Raw genomic sequence first — 12,563 nt, forward strand, 5'->3', positions numbered from 1 at the left:
ATGAACCGCAAAAAAATAAAATTTGAACAAGAATGTAGGCTTGACACTATTAGAGAGGTGATTGCTGGTCATTCTCATAGCAACAGGAAGGATGATAAGGATATCATTAAGGTGTGAACACCCAAACCTATCGACAAGTTTGATTAATACAACTGAATGTGTCTTTGCAACACCAGTGCAGAAGTTAATGAGAATAATGGGACCTCTGATCTGCTGTGAAGTGTACGAGTGACCCAACCAATCGATCAGCGAGTGAAGTGATAAGATAAATGAATTTATTTCCTAGTGAGCTTTATCTTTCCTTATGTCAAGGTTTTGTTGAGTACTTCAGACACAAAAGCATCCACAACACAGCAGTCATATCCCACCAAACAGAGTTCATATGAATAGTAGTCTGTAATTTGAGTGCTAAACATTTCATTCCAAGAGCAGCGTTGTGGTCACTCGAGCGCCTGTCTGATGGCTTCCAGGAATTACAGATCACAGTAAGAGGAGGTTTATTCCATGTCAACAACCCTTTATCTGGCTCCACCATAATTTACTTCTTGTTAATCTGTATTGGCCCACATTACCATACTGCCACTGAATGAGATAGAACAGGAAGGGCAAACAAAAGTGGATTCAAAGGTGGGACCAGTTCAGTAGTAGAGTTCGAATGAGGCTTTTAGGAGACCTTTCACATCCTATAAGCTTTCTATTTAAAAGGGACTGGAGGTTTATATGTCATTTAACTGCCTCTTTGTCTTGTCTAAAAGAGCAAAAAAGTGACCTGTGACAGCAAATGTGGTTAAATGTGTTTAGTTGTCCTGTGTCATGTGTCCTGCATCTTTGTGTAACTCAGTCAACCAACCTTGGGTCTGGTGGTGTTGTCCTCCTTGACAATGGTCCAGTCTTCTCCGTCCATACTGTGGCCCATCTTGAACCTCTTCATGAAGACGTTCCTGTCACGGTGTTTCCCCCCCTGGATCAACACACCAGTCACGAACTTGTCCTGGCCCAGATCCACCTACCAAGGAGCACAGGAAAGAGAACAGCTGGTTAACACACAAACTGACTGAGAAGCCAACTTACTTCAATAATTCAGAATAATTCAATAATTGTATTATAGTTCAACATTAATAGCATGAATTTGTCTAGACGATGAGATGTTACAATACTGCAGTCAATGATATTTGATTGCTGCCGTTAAATAAATTGTTTCTTGCAGCAGAAATCCAATGAGATTATAGAATCAAATCAAACCATTATTCCATAAACAGATATGAAGGTACGGTGGATGTTTGCTAACATCGGATTTGACTCCCTGCTGCAAATTAAATCACATTTAGTCATCCCTTTTTGTAGTCAAAAAAAGTCAGTTTCTATTTAATCTATTATCAAGAGTTTTTATTTTCAAAAGGAAGAAAAAAAAAGTAGTTTGGAAAAATGCTCCTTTTCTTCTCAGCAGCTTAAGATGTGTGTTGGTGTCTGTGTTTGATTGACAGGCGAACAAATGAAAAAGTAAACAAACTTGCACTGTAGCTTATGAGTCATGGATAGTGTGTTGTTAGCAGCGGTATTGAAGAGTAAGAATCACACCAGCATCTAACTGGACCAAAGTGACATCATCTGCAGGTATGTTTACATGCTGTTTAATGTGCTGCAGCTGATTATTAGCTATCTAGCCTGCTAACTGATGTTAGCGGCACATTTTTAAAACTGTGAATGTTTGTTTCCTTCAGCAAGCTACGGTGCAGGACAAGACATGTGTTCATGTTTGTTAGTTTGATAAAAAGGAGACTTTACAGGAAAGATGATGTTTTTTCTTTTGTGTTTTATCTACGTAGATGGAGAACTAACATTATTCTCACAAAATAACGCAACTATAGGGGAGGCTATCATAATCAAAACATATAAAATATAAATTTCCTGCCTTTTTTCCTGAGTTTTTCTCAAAAGACAAAACCTGATGTGATTTACAGAGCAGATGTGTATGCTGCAGACCACCCACCTGTAGCCACTCGTTTTTGAAGGGCTGCTTGGTTTGCTGTCCAGTCCAGCCTGACCTCCCCGTCAATAAGCGGGCGTTCTCAGCCACCCAGCCTCGATCGGCGTAAGACGAGGCGCTGATCTGAGCATCCGTGATCTGACCTGACACCATCCCCAGCATCCCTGAACAAGGATAGTCTGTTCAGAAAGAGAAAAAGGGAGAGAAACAGAGTGAGCGGTGGATGAGAAACTTTTGGGAGAGGTATACAGAGAAAACAAAAAACTTTACTAAAATAAAAAATACGAACCCAAATCACAGAGATGCCGATTCACATGGGACTAATATTATCACATGACCTCTGTGTTTGGCGAAATATGGTAGGTAATTTGCGGTGCAATTTTTATCTTACAAATTCACAAGATCACAGATGACCTCCGCAATTATTACAAATTATTAAAGGTCCCCAGGTAATACTAGTTTGTTTATTTGTTTGGGAGGGACTCTTATTGTATTGTTTACTACCATTATTACCACTATAACTACTAGAACTGCTATAACTACTGCTATTATTACCAATACAATTACTAATGCTGCCTCGACTGCTGTGCCAGAAAGACAGCAGACACCCACATAGTTCTTCTGTTTTTACAACATTAGCTGTCTGGATGCACAGGGGTGTTCACACATTTGTCAGCATGTACGGACAGAAGACATAATTTATGTCTCATAAGCACTTGTGGCTACAGAAAATATGATTCAGGCAGAAGGCTCTGGCCAAAAAACACTGGGTAGTCCAGAGAAAAAGTTGAACCTGACTCAACTTTTGCTACAACCCAAAGCATTTCCATCTACCTTAACACAACTTGATGCAGTTTATGTGCTTTGCATTTCATTACTATATGAAACAGTACTTACCATCTATCATTTTTATTTATAAATCTCTCACCAGAGCAGATCTCAGGACTGTTTAATTCTAGTTACCCCTCGGGTAATCTCAATAAACAGATATCTGCATATGAATGCAGAATCTGTGGGCAAGGGACTAGATTTTTGGGATCAGAAGCGTTCTGGTTTCCGTTTCCGTTCCAGCGATTTCTACAGGAACATGCTTTGGTTGCCTGCAGGTAAACAGTCCGTGTGGGGAGTGAAATTAAATAAATTACAGAGGATTTAAAAAAAAACTGAATGTTGCTATGCTTGTTTTTCTTTCTCTTGCGAAAGAGATCTTGATCCCAATGAGATTACCTGATTAAATAAAGCTTATGTATACAGTATATCTTATGACACACTGCATTGGCTGTTGGCCAAACAAATACATGCGAGTGCATACTCCTGTTAAGATTTGTGAGGTGAAAGGCATAATTGTGCAGACTTTATGATGGTTGTGATGGATAAAAATGATTCAGAGCTGTAAAATGCTGTCTCATAGTTTTATACACCGCTGTGTAATGTTTTAAATTAGAGTTGAGTAGAACTTTAATGTCCCTGATGGCCAGACGGCACTTAAACAAATAGTAAATACAAAAAGTACAGTAACAATAAATAAATAAATTTAAAAAAACAATAGGCAAGGCAAGAATAGTTGTACGTAGAACACATTTCATACACAAAGGAATCTGATAAGCCTTTAAACTCCTATTTCATGGGTCATATATTTGAATTATCTGCTATTTTCCATCTGCATGCCCACTTCTGCTACTATTACAACCAATTACTACCATTTTGGAACTTGTGTTATTTCTGCGTCTGTCTGAGATTTGCATACATGTACACATTTCACCCACAGAGGTTAGAGGTCAAGCGGCAGCCAGTAGCCGAATCCCTGTAACATGTTGGAAGTTCAAAGTCTTGTTTTGTGGGTATTTGACACTGACAGACTCTCAGCTTGCTGCAGGGTACGTGACCTTAAGGCTACAATACAATCTGTTGAACAGCGAGGCCAGTCTGCTTTCTCTGATGTTGCTATTTTAGGTGTCAGGAAGTACACTGGGATAATTACCGTATAATTGGGAGACTTCGGCTGTGCTTTTCATTTTCTTGGAATAAGAAAACTTTTAGAGAACTCAATAATACATGGAAACAATGATCTGGTCATTACCAGCCAAGTGAAATCCATTATCCAAAACAAGCTAGATCTAATATCCGGGCTGAAACAGTTGTGTTCTCAGTGTGATATTTATATTTGACAAATGCTTCCAGAGTTATATCTGGCACTTAACAACAGCTCCCGAGGATGTAAATTCCTCCACAACGTGAATTTATAGCATTTCACTGTTCTTTATGGAAATCCCCTACGGTACTGTCTGTGTGTGTGTTCGTGTTTTTCGGTGATTATGGATACAAAATGTCCTCACAAGGGACAGAAAAAAAGGTTAAATGTGCAAAAAGTGAGCTTGTTTCATGCACAATTTACTTCTTTACATGGCATGTTTGGATTACGACTTAGGTTTGGGATTAAATTTAGGGTCAATTTTAAGGTTATGCGTTCTGGAGTGAATTATAGTTCTGTTTCATGTGCAATGCCTGCATAAACACATACCCAAACTCACAGCTTCCCCCCTTTTTGAGTCATTATATTTCCTGAATCACCTGTCCAGCACTCTACAGCCTGTTCTCCTATGAGTAAGAGCCTAATATCTACTTTATGGAGCTCTCCTACTGAGAATTGCTTGTAGCACATGAAGGACTGAGGTTTATATAATGTTAGAGGATGAGTAATGAGGCAGCATGATTTTCCTCTGCTCCTCTGTAATGAATAACTGTGTCCTTCTGTGGGAGTTTGTGCTCCCCTTGGAAGCAGTGATTATTTTAAATCAACAGAGAGCAGCAGGAGGTTCTCATCCGACAGCCAAAAGGATGTTAGTTTGATTCACGACGTGCAAAAGTGAGAAAATGTTATTAACTGGTGAGTGCATGGTCCAAAATGAACACTGGCCCAACGCCAGAAGCAGGTTAAACTTGTCACTCACTTCCTCCAGAGTTAAAGGCTTTTTGCATGAGGTGTTATTTATTTTGCATTAAAATGCCTCCTAGGTTGAAGGAAGTGCATGTAATGTCTGTAAATGGACACTTTTGTCTGTAAAAGTACATCAAATGTGTAAATAAGTTGATTTTGCATTTCTAAAAGTACATCAGCAGTTTGTTAAAGTAGGTTTAGTGTAAAAAAAAAGGTAAAAAAGTAAAACGGTTTAGTGACAAAGTTCACTATTGTTATTGAATGACTTCAGAGGTCAACAAAAGGAAGTGTAATGATGAATTAAAATGCTCATCAACTGTTAAAATAAACAGGTTAGGGGACATATATGAAAGTATCTAGAATTAATACATATCTTTAATAAAATATGATGAAATTAAGTCTTGGTAATTGTCTTCTGTTTGCCAAAAATAGTAAGCAGTAAGTGCATTTATTCTTTTGTGTGTGTGATATGATTTTTACAACAAAAGTTAGACTGTAAATCATGTCCCTCTGCTGTGTTTACATGCTTTACAATGTCAGGAAATGGATGTAAAAATGATAAATCAAATGAGTGTGGGTGTGAGAAAATGCCTACTATGTATACAGCATACTGTATGTGTGTCAGATTAGATAAGATTTTGATTACATTAAACTTTAATGATCCCTATAGGGACAGTTGATTAAGAATAAAATGTGAAAATGAAAATATGATGAAATATGTGGATTCCAGCAGTACCATGGTGCTGCTGGAGTTACTGTAAAACCTAAATCGATGCATTAGGAAGTCAAACGAGTGAGTTCAGCATCATATCATTTACAGTATGTGTGAGTTTGTGTGTTTCCAAACAATCACCTGATATTCTGCAGCCGTAGATCTCAAAGCGCATACAGATGCCTTGCTCCCAAGACATGGGGCGGATGCGGATGTAACGAGCCAGAGTCTGTTTGGGGAGGAAGGAGCGAACCTCGTCTGTTGGGTTGTGATTTCCCTGAAAGATCTGAAGATAAGAAAATACAGAAAAAAAACACAAATTAGTTTCAACTTCTGATACTTTATTATCTATCTATCACACACGTAGTGATCAGCTGACTGTAAATTTACTACTAAAAACTGTTGGTATTTTGAGATTTAAGCCGAATCAGATCGTGTTTGACCTTGACATGTGACCGAAGACGCATGACTTGAACTTTTATTTTAAGCAACTTGACAGAAGAAAAACAGTATTGAGTTAGATGACACGAGGCACAGGAGCCAAATTTAGCTCTCCAGTAAACAAAAAAGGCTCTATTAAAGCAGTATTTTAGACACTGGCATTATTTATTTGATACAAGGCATATCTGTATCACATTTATCAATATGCCGCCTAATATTAAACTCTGGAAGCTGCCAGTTTCTCTCTGCACCAATGTTACTATAAGGACAACTTCCAGAAGATGAGTGTTGATTCTGTGTTTCAGTAAACTGATTCCCATCATGGCTCAGATTAGCGTTGCTGCGAAATGCTGTCAACCTTGGAAAGCATTGATTGAGCCATCCACACTGTCCTCCCCATTGATTAGAACGCAGAGTCCTTCATTACTCATCGATGTTAGATAGAGATAAAGGCTGTTACGGCATAAATTGCTCATCATTACCTTCTGCTTTGAGCCCTCCTTCATGGTGACCCAGTCCTCTCCGTTGGAGCTCAGGTCCACTTTGTAGGAGCGAACGTAGTAGTGCTTCTTGGTCTCTTTTGAGATGGCGCCCTGCGTCCCGATGGCTGTGACGAATCTGAGAAACCCCAAATCCACCTGGAAACACAGGAAATACAAGGACAGGTCAATGGAAAGATTCAGATAGGATTAAAGGTGAGGTCGCTTAGAGGTTATGTGACGAAAAGCAGCAAATGAGAACGAGCTTTCCCCTCTAACAACACTTAATGTCAAAAAGCACTTAAGCACGGGAATGAAAGCCTGAGGATGCAAAAGTTCTGAGCTTTTAGTCCTGATTTAAGCCCACTCTGCTCAAGCAAATGATCATCCTTTGTTCTAGGGCAGAAACTTAAGTGTCAAAGTGTCTAACTTCATCAAAAAGAAGCTAATTTTTTGATGAAAAGAAGCACTTTTTTGAGATTTTTGTCTTGAGCATTGCAAGCTAAATGTCAATTTAAGGTTTGAATATGTTGCTTAGTACTTAAACCTTAAACATAAACAGGTAAAACATCATCCTACAAATACAACACAGTGCTGGATGATGTTTCACTTGAAGCATATGGGGGAAACAAAAGGCTCAGATCTCATTAATTATACCATGATCCGTCCATAAGTAGACAGTGAAAAATCAGAGCAGGACGCTAGAGAGAAGGGCAGCCCCCGTCTCTACCACACAATAAAGACCTTTACAGGAACATTATGCTCCACCAGCAGCTGCAAATTTAGCTAAAAATTTAAAATCATCTCGACCATTTTAGCTTCCGTTGTGATTTAAGATTTACAGTAAAAAAGAGAGAAAACACTATATGATGTGAAATCTATAAACATTGTAGGTATGGATTGAAAATGATTCAAAGGGCTTTCAAGCTCACTTCCTCCTCTTACTGCATTACGCATGTATGTGTGTATACAGTGTATTCTTATTATCAACAAAACTATCTGTTCCTCATGTTTTTAATTCTGTCACAACAGCAAAAGTATCACAAATAAAGGTACTTTACACAATACATAAATAGTCTTGTTGAGGACAATGAAGTTAGGAAATACCATGTTGACAACTGAAAATAAATGACACTTCATGCACGGACCTTAATCCCAAATAATCCCAAATGACATGAAAATTACATTACAATAAACAAGCTAAATAAACATAAAGATTGAATTTGAGGTACGGAAGAAGCAGACAAGTCTGCACACTGTCACAAACGAACAAAACAGCCTTGGATTTATTAGAGGCTACCCTGCTAGTCACAGTTTTGAATAGTTAAGACAGTTTCGAGGTTGTTGGAAGTGTATTGTTTTACTTTTGGCGGAGAAAGGTGAACAGTTTCCTCCTGCTTCCAGTCTGTGCTATGATAAGCTAAACATCTGTACTGAACAAACAGTGGTGACGCTGATATAAATCCTCTAATCTGATTGATAATAGCAAACAAACATATTTAAAAGAAAAACACACTTTTGGCTAGCTAATTAGCCAGAATGCTAATTTATCTTAAACTATCGTTGCTATCTGCTTGTATATTTTCTTTCTTTTCCTAATAACAGACTACGGCTGTTCTTTTTCTTAAATTAAGGCGATTTAACTGTCACGGCTTAAAATAGACAACATTTGTCTGGCGGTCAAGGGTAATTTCCCAGTTTGACTGTAAGGCTAGACTGACTAAACTTATTGTCTTGTGTCTGATTGAGTTAGAGTAGCAAAACAAGTCCCAGGACACACTCACCAGACATCCTTAAAATAAACCGAATTCCACCTTGTAAAATGTCCATATCAGAGAGTGATTTAATCTCGCTTTCAAAATGTTTTTACTCGCTTAAAGAAATTATTACAAGTAACTCCCAAGTGAAATTACAGTGACATTATCACATCTCATGGCTATACTTCCCCCCTCCCCCCTCCAGTTTTCTTATGAAATTATGATCTAAGGGCTAAATAACAGATAAAAAAAAAAGACTTGTTCAGATGGCTGAGACATTTTATCTGACTGCAGGAGAAGCAACGTTCAAGAACGAGGCTCTTCAAAATGTTTGAAAAGAAAAAGATAGGGAAATATTATTAAGAGAAGAGATAGTTATCATCAAAAAGAGAGCGGTGGTGATAACAGAAAGCCTTACAGTGGTCTTTTTTTAAGTGTTTCACAAATACTGAAACTTATCTAAAATTAAGAATACTTCACAAAGTCAGACTGTAGCTCCATCTTGTCCTTTGTATTATCATATAATCTTCCTTCCAACCATAATAATAATGCATGACATTAAATCAATTTATTTTTACAGCTATGTATTAAGTGAGGACACTCCATTTAACTTCCCATTTTCATTCCACTAAGACTAAACAAAATCTCTTGTTTGTTGAGTTAGGAAACGACCAAAATGCATACCAAAGTACACTCAACATTTCAGTATGTGGGATGCTTGTAATATATGGTGTGTAATTATATTACCAAACAGACGTTTCCACTGCGATACTGTACATGGGAAAGCACCAGAGGCCATTATTTAACTTCTCCCACTGTTGCTTTTTCAGGAAAAGGGAGGAAAATAGCTTCCCGTGGGTCTGTGTGGGCTCTGTGACTGACAGGAAGACCCCTGGGAAATGCTGTTTCGTGGGATTGTTCACCGGCGTTCCCAGCTGCGCTCTCATCTGAATTCCCATGAGATGGTATCCACAACACGCTACGCATACTATATGTCACAAAGACACTCTGCATAAGTAGGTTTTGTTGTGAAATGAGATAAAGAAGCTACTACATCATGTCTATAGTTCATTACATCACCCAAAGGTGGGTTAAAAATGATGAATTATGGTGTCATGTAAAGATATTTCTAACAGAAAAGAGAATTTTAGAGTCAAAAATGTTTCTAAAGCCTCTACCGGTGTTTTCTGACCATTTTGCGACCTCTTAAAATGAAGCAATTTCTCTCTTGAATTGTTTGATTTGAAGGCTTTTTGAGGCCTTGAAAGATAAAAAAAATATCCAGTATTTCACTAGAAAAAAAGGAAAAACTACAAGAAAGTCAGAAAAAAATCAATATGACGTTTTGTAAGAGAAATAGTTTTTCTTTCTTATCCTCTGAATCATCTCGTGACCCCTTAAGATTCACCTTGATCCCGACTCCAGTTTGAGAAATAGTAGTTTATTGTAAACACCGAGTTTCTGTATCAGTCTCCTGAAATTCAAGGACTTCTCTCTGGAGCTGCATTTTTGACATTCAACAACCATACAAGGAGTCATCTATCAACAGAGACTTGAAGACATTTGCCTCAGTAGATCAGAATATAATGTAAGAAATCATGGAAAACTGCAGGGACCGATTACTTGAATGACAGAAAATGAATCTCCAACTATTTTGATCACTGAGACATGTCACTTATTCAAGTAAAAATGCCAAATACCAGCTTCTCACTTTGCTGCTTTGTGATATTTAACTGCATATCTGTTTTGGAGACGAGGGCGTCACGATGTTTTGACATTTTATAGACCAAACATTCAACTAACTGAGAGGTTAAACAGTTAAAAATAGTCATTGGTTGCAGCCTTCATGGTATCCAGGGTGGATTATTTCTCTTGAATTAAATAATTGATGCTGACTGGATACTAGTGTTTTTAAATTATATAATGCTGAACTTCAGCTTAGCTTTTGGAAAACTGGGCCTGAAGTTTAGCTTAAAAAATCTGGATGGAAAAAAAAATAAGACAAAAGCTTCTCTCACATTTAAAAACTACCTTCAAGATGTCTTTTAAAAAGGGACTTTCCCCCTTCACTGTTACATCTGTGCAGATATAAATAAATGCATATTGTAACTTGACCAACATCTTTGCACAGATACACATTCAGGTGCGCAGCTTCAAAGGTTTAAAGTGAAAAAACAGACAGTTTTCCGCAGTTTAACTGAAATAGAGTTGATGGTTTTGTCCCAGTTTAAACAGGAAAAGCCTCAGCATTTACAGTACTCCTCTGGCCCGCCGCTGCAGTCGTTTCATGTCTTCTGTATCGGTTGGTCTAAGCTCCATTCTCCAGACTTCCTCTATCAAATGACTAAGACTAATTGTTCTTCCATATTCTAATTACTCAGCACTTGGCAGTGCCTACATGGATGCCACAGTAAATAGTCACACTTAGAGCTTTTTAATGAAGGGAACAAAATGCAGGAAGGGGGCATAATTCAGTAGAAGTGTGGCTAAATGAGACTGAACAAAAACACCGCTACTTCCTGCCAAAACAGGATACTGCTTTAACAGTGATAGTGAAAGAATGAGCCTCTATTACTTAATTCTCATCTGAGGTTTTACAGTTTTCTTAAGAACGTACTGTGTCCTGTTGTTGATGCAGTGGATGGCATGCAGAGAGAAAATGTTTTCGCTACATGCACAAGGTTTTCTTTACTAATTACAACAACTGAATGCTTTGGTGTTCACAAAAGAAAGGATTCAATCGCTGTTTTGGAGGTCGCATTTATTCAGCCTCACATTGTGTTCATGTTGGATGTTTTCTTGTTGGCAGAGTGGAAAAACCATCAGTGACAATCGACGTATTGTATCTGTCCTGCTGACGTCATTTTTGGTTAAAATGGAAGCTGCGTTGGTGGTTCATTTAACATTTTTCACACTATTAAAAGAACTATGTCCATTTAGGAGAGTTAAAGAATGTAAATGGACTTACAACCACTTGTAGACCTGCGTCAATCCATGTTTGTCGCCTTTCTTTGTCACTATTTTTCATGGATGTAGCTCAGTAGATAAAGTACGAAGATGACGTTCTTGTGTATTATAGGCTCTGTTTGGTCAATTGTTTCTCCAACCACAGCCAAAACAGCACTTAATGAGTACAATACAATTATAGACAACACTGTCTCCAAGAAAAATGATGTTCACTGTATGATATATCATATAATTCACATTAGCAAACATGGTTTTGGATTACACAACTCAAGCAAGCTTCATGAGTCTGTCAATTGGTTTTCATGCTTTCCAGACGTGAATTGAGAGCAATAGCTGTCAGGAACAGTTGGAAAAATACATCTAAATATCTCAGATTGTACAACATGCATGTAGGAAAATGGTCAGCCAAACTTGCAAGTGTACACGGTTTGTAGTTAAAGAGCTAAAACCTGCAAAAACACGTTTGGGACTTTAAATCCTTGCTGGAAAATCACATGATGATGTTTCTGTTTGAAAGTTTTATATGATTATGTATCTGCTGAGTGACTTTTATAACCACTGGGCCTGTAAAATGTCATAACAGCATTTCTTAGTGACTGTTTCTCATCTCTGAAATACTTTCTTTTTGCAGCCTGGAGCTTTCAATCCAAAATGAACAGACTAATGAGATCTACTTGGTTTGGGGGCATTATTTTCTTTGATGAATGACATAACTCCTATTTCATCATTTTTTTTTTGTTTTTTTTGTCTCTCCTCTCTTATTAATTAAGAAACCAGCTGTATGATTAGCATACAAAGCCCCTTGACTTCTTCCACCACAACCACTAAACTCAGACAAAGCCTCATATATTATAAGTTTCCGTGTAACTAAGTCTGATTTGTGTTGAGGTATGTCTCGGTTATTGACGTTTCCCGGGTTTGGAAGTTCAACGGGGCTTTCCTCTGGAGGCCTGCTCTGGATAGCGAGACGCTTTAACGCTCTCCGGAGGATCTTTTGTCTTTCGGTTTTCCCCCTGCCCCGGCTTCCACAACACACCTCGCTCACACGAGGCCCAAATGTGTTCTCCAGATGCACACCGCCAACTTCTTCCTGGTGGCGTCAAAGAGATCCTGAAGACAAACGGCAGGGGCGTCTATAAATACCTGTAGCCAGGAGGGGAAGGAAGCCTTTCCTGGGCTTACATCATGGTTTTCAATAACAAGTCAATTTACTACGACCTGTAAAGCTGCACCTATTGACCATGTATGAGACGCATTCATATAAATGGAGCCTGTGTGCAGT

General features: G+C 38.2%; 1 protein-coding gene across 3 annotated transcripts in view; it reads right to left on the reverse strand.

The window, feature by feature from the left end:
- The window catches only part of LOC121908564 (neuropilin-1a-like), an 87,257-nt gene that overhangs the window by 22,188 nt on the left and 52,506 nt on the right, over positions 1 to 12,563 (reverse strand). For all 3 annotated transcript variants that reach the window (XM_042428688.1, XM_042428689.1, XM_042428690.1), the window contains 4 exons: positions 6,561 to 6,716; positions 5,779 to 5,923; positions 1,991 to 2,166; positions 851 to 1,006 (listed from right to left, as the gene is read on the reverse strand). In XM_042428688.1, the coding sequence (XP_042284622.1) occupies positions 851 to 1,006; positions 1,991 to 2,166; positions 5,779 to 5,923; positions 6,561 to 6,716 (633 nt within the window). The remainder of the gene's footprint in view (positions 1 to 850; positions 1,007 to 1,990; positions 2,167 to 5,778; positions 5,924 to 6,560; positions 6,717 to 12,563) is intronic.

This window comes from Thunnus maccoyii, chromosome 12 (assembly GCF_910596095.1).
Source record: "Thunnus maccoyii chromosome 12, fThuMac1.1, whole genome shotgun sequence".
Taxonomy (NCBI): Eukaryota; Metazoa; Chordata; class Actinopteri; order Scombriformes; family Scombridae; genus Thunnus; species Thunnus maccoyii.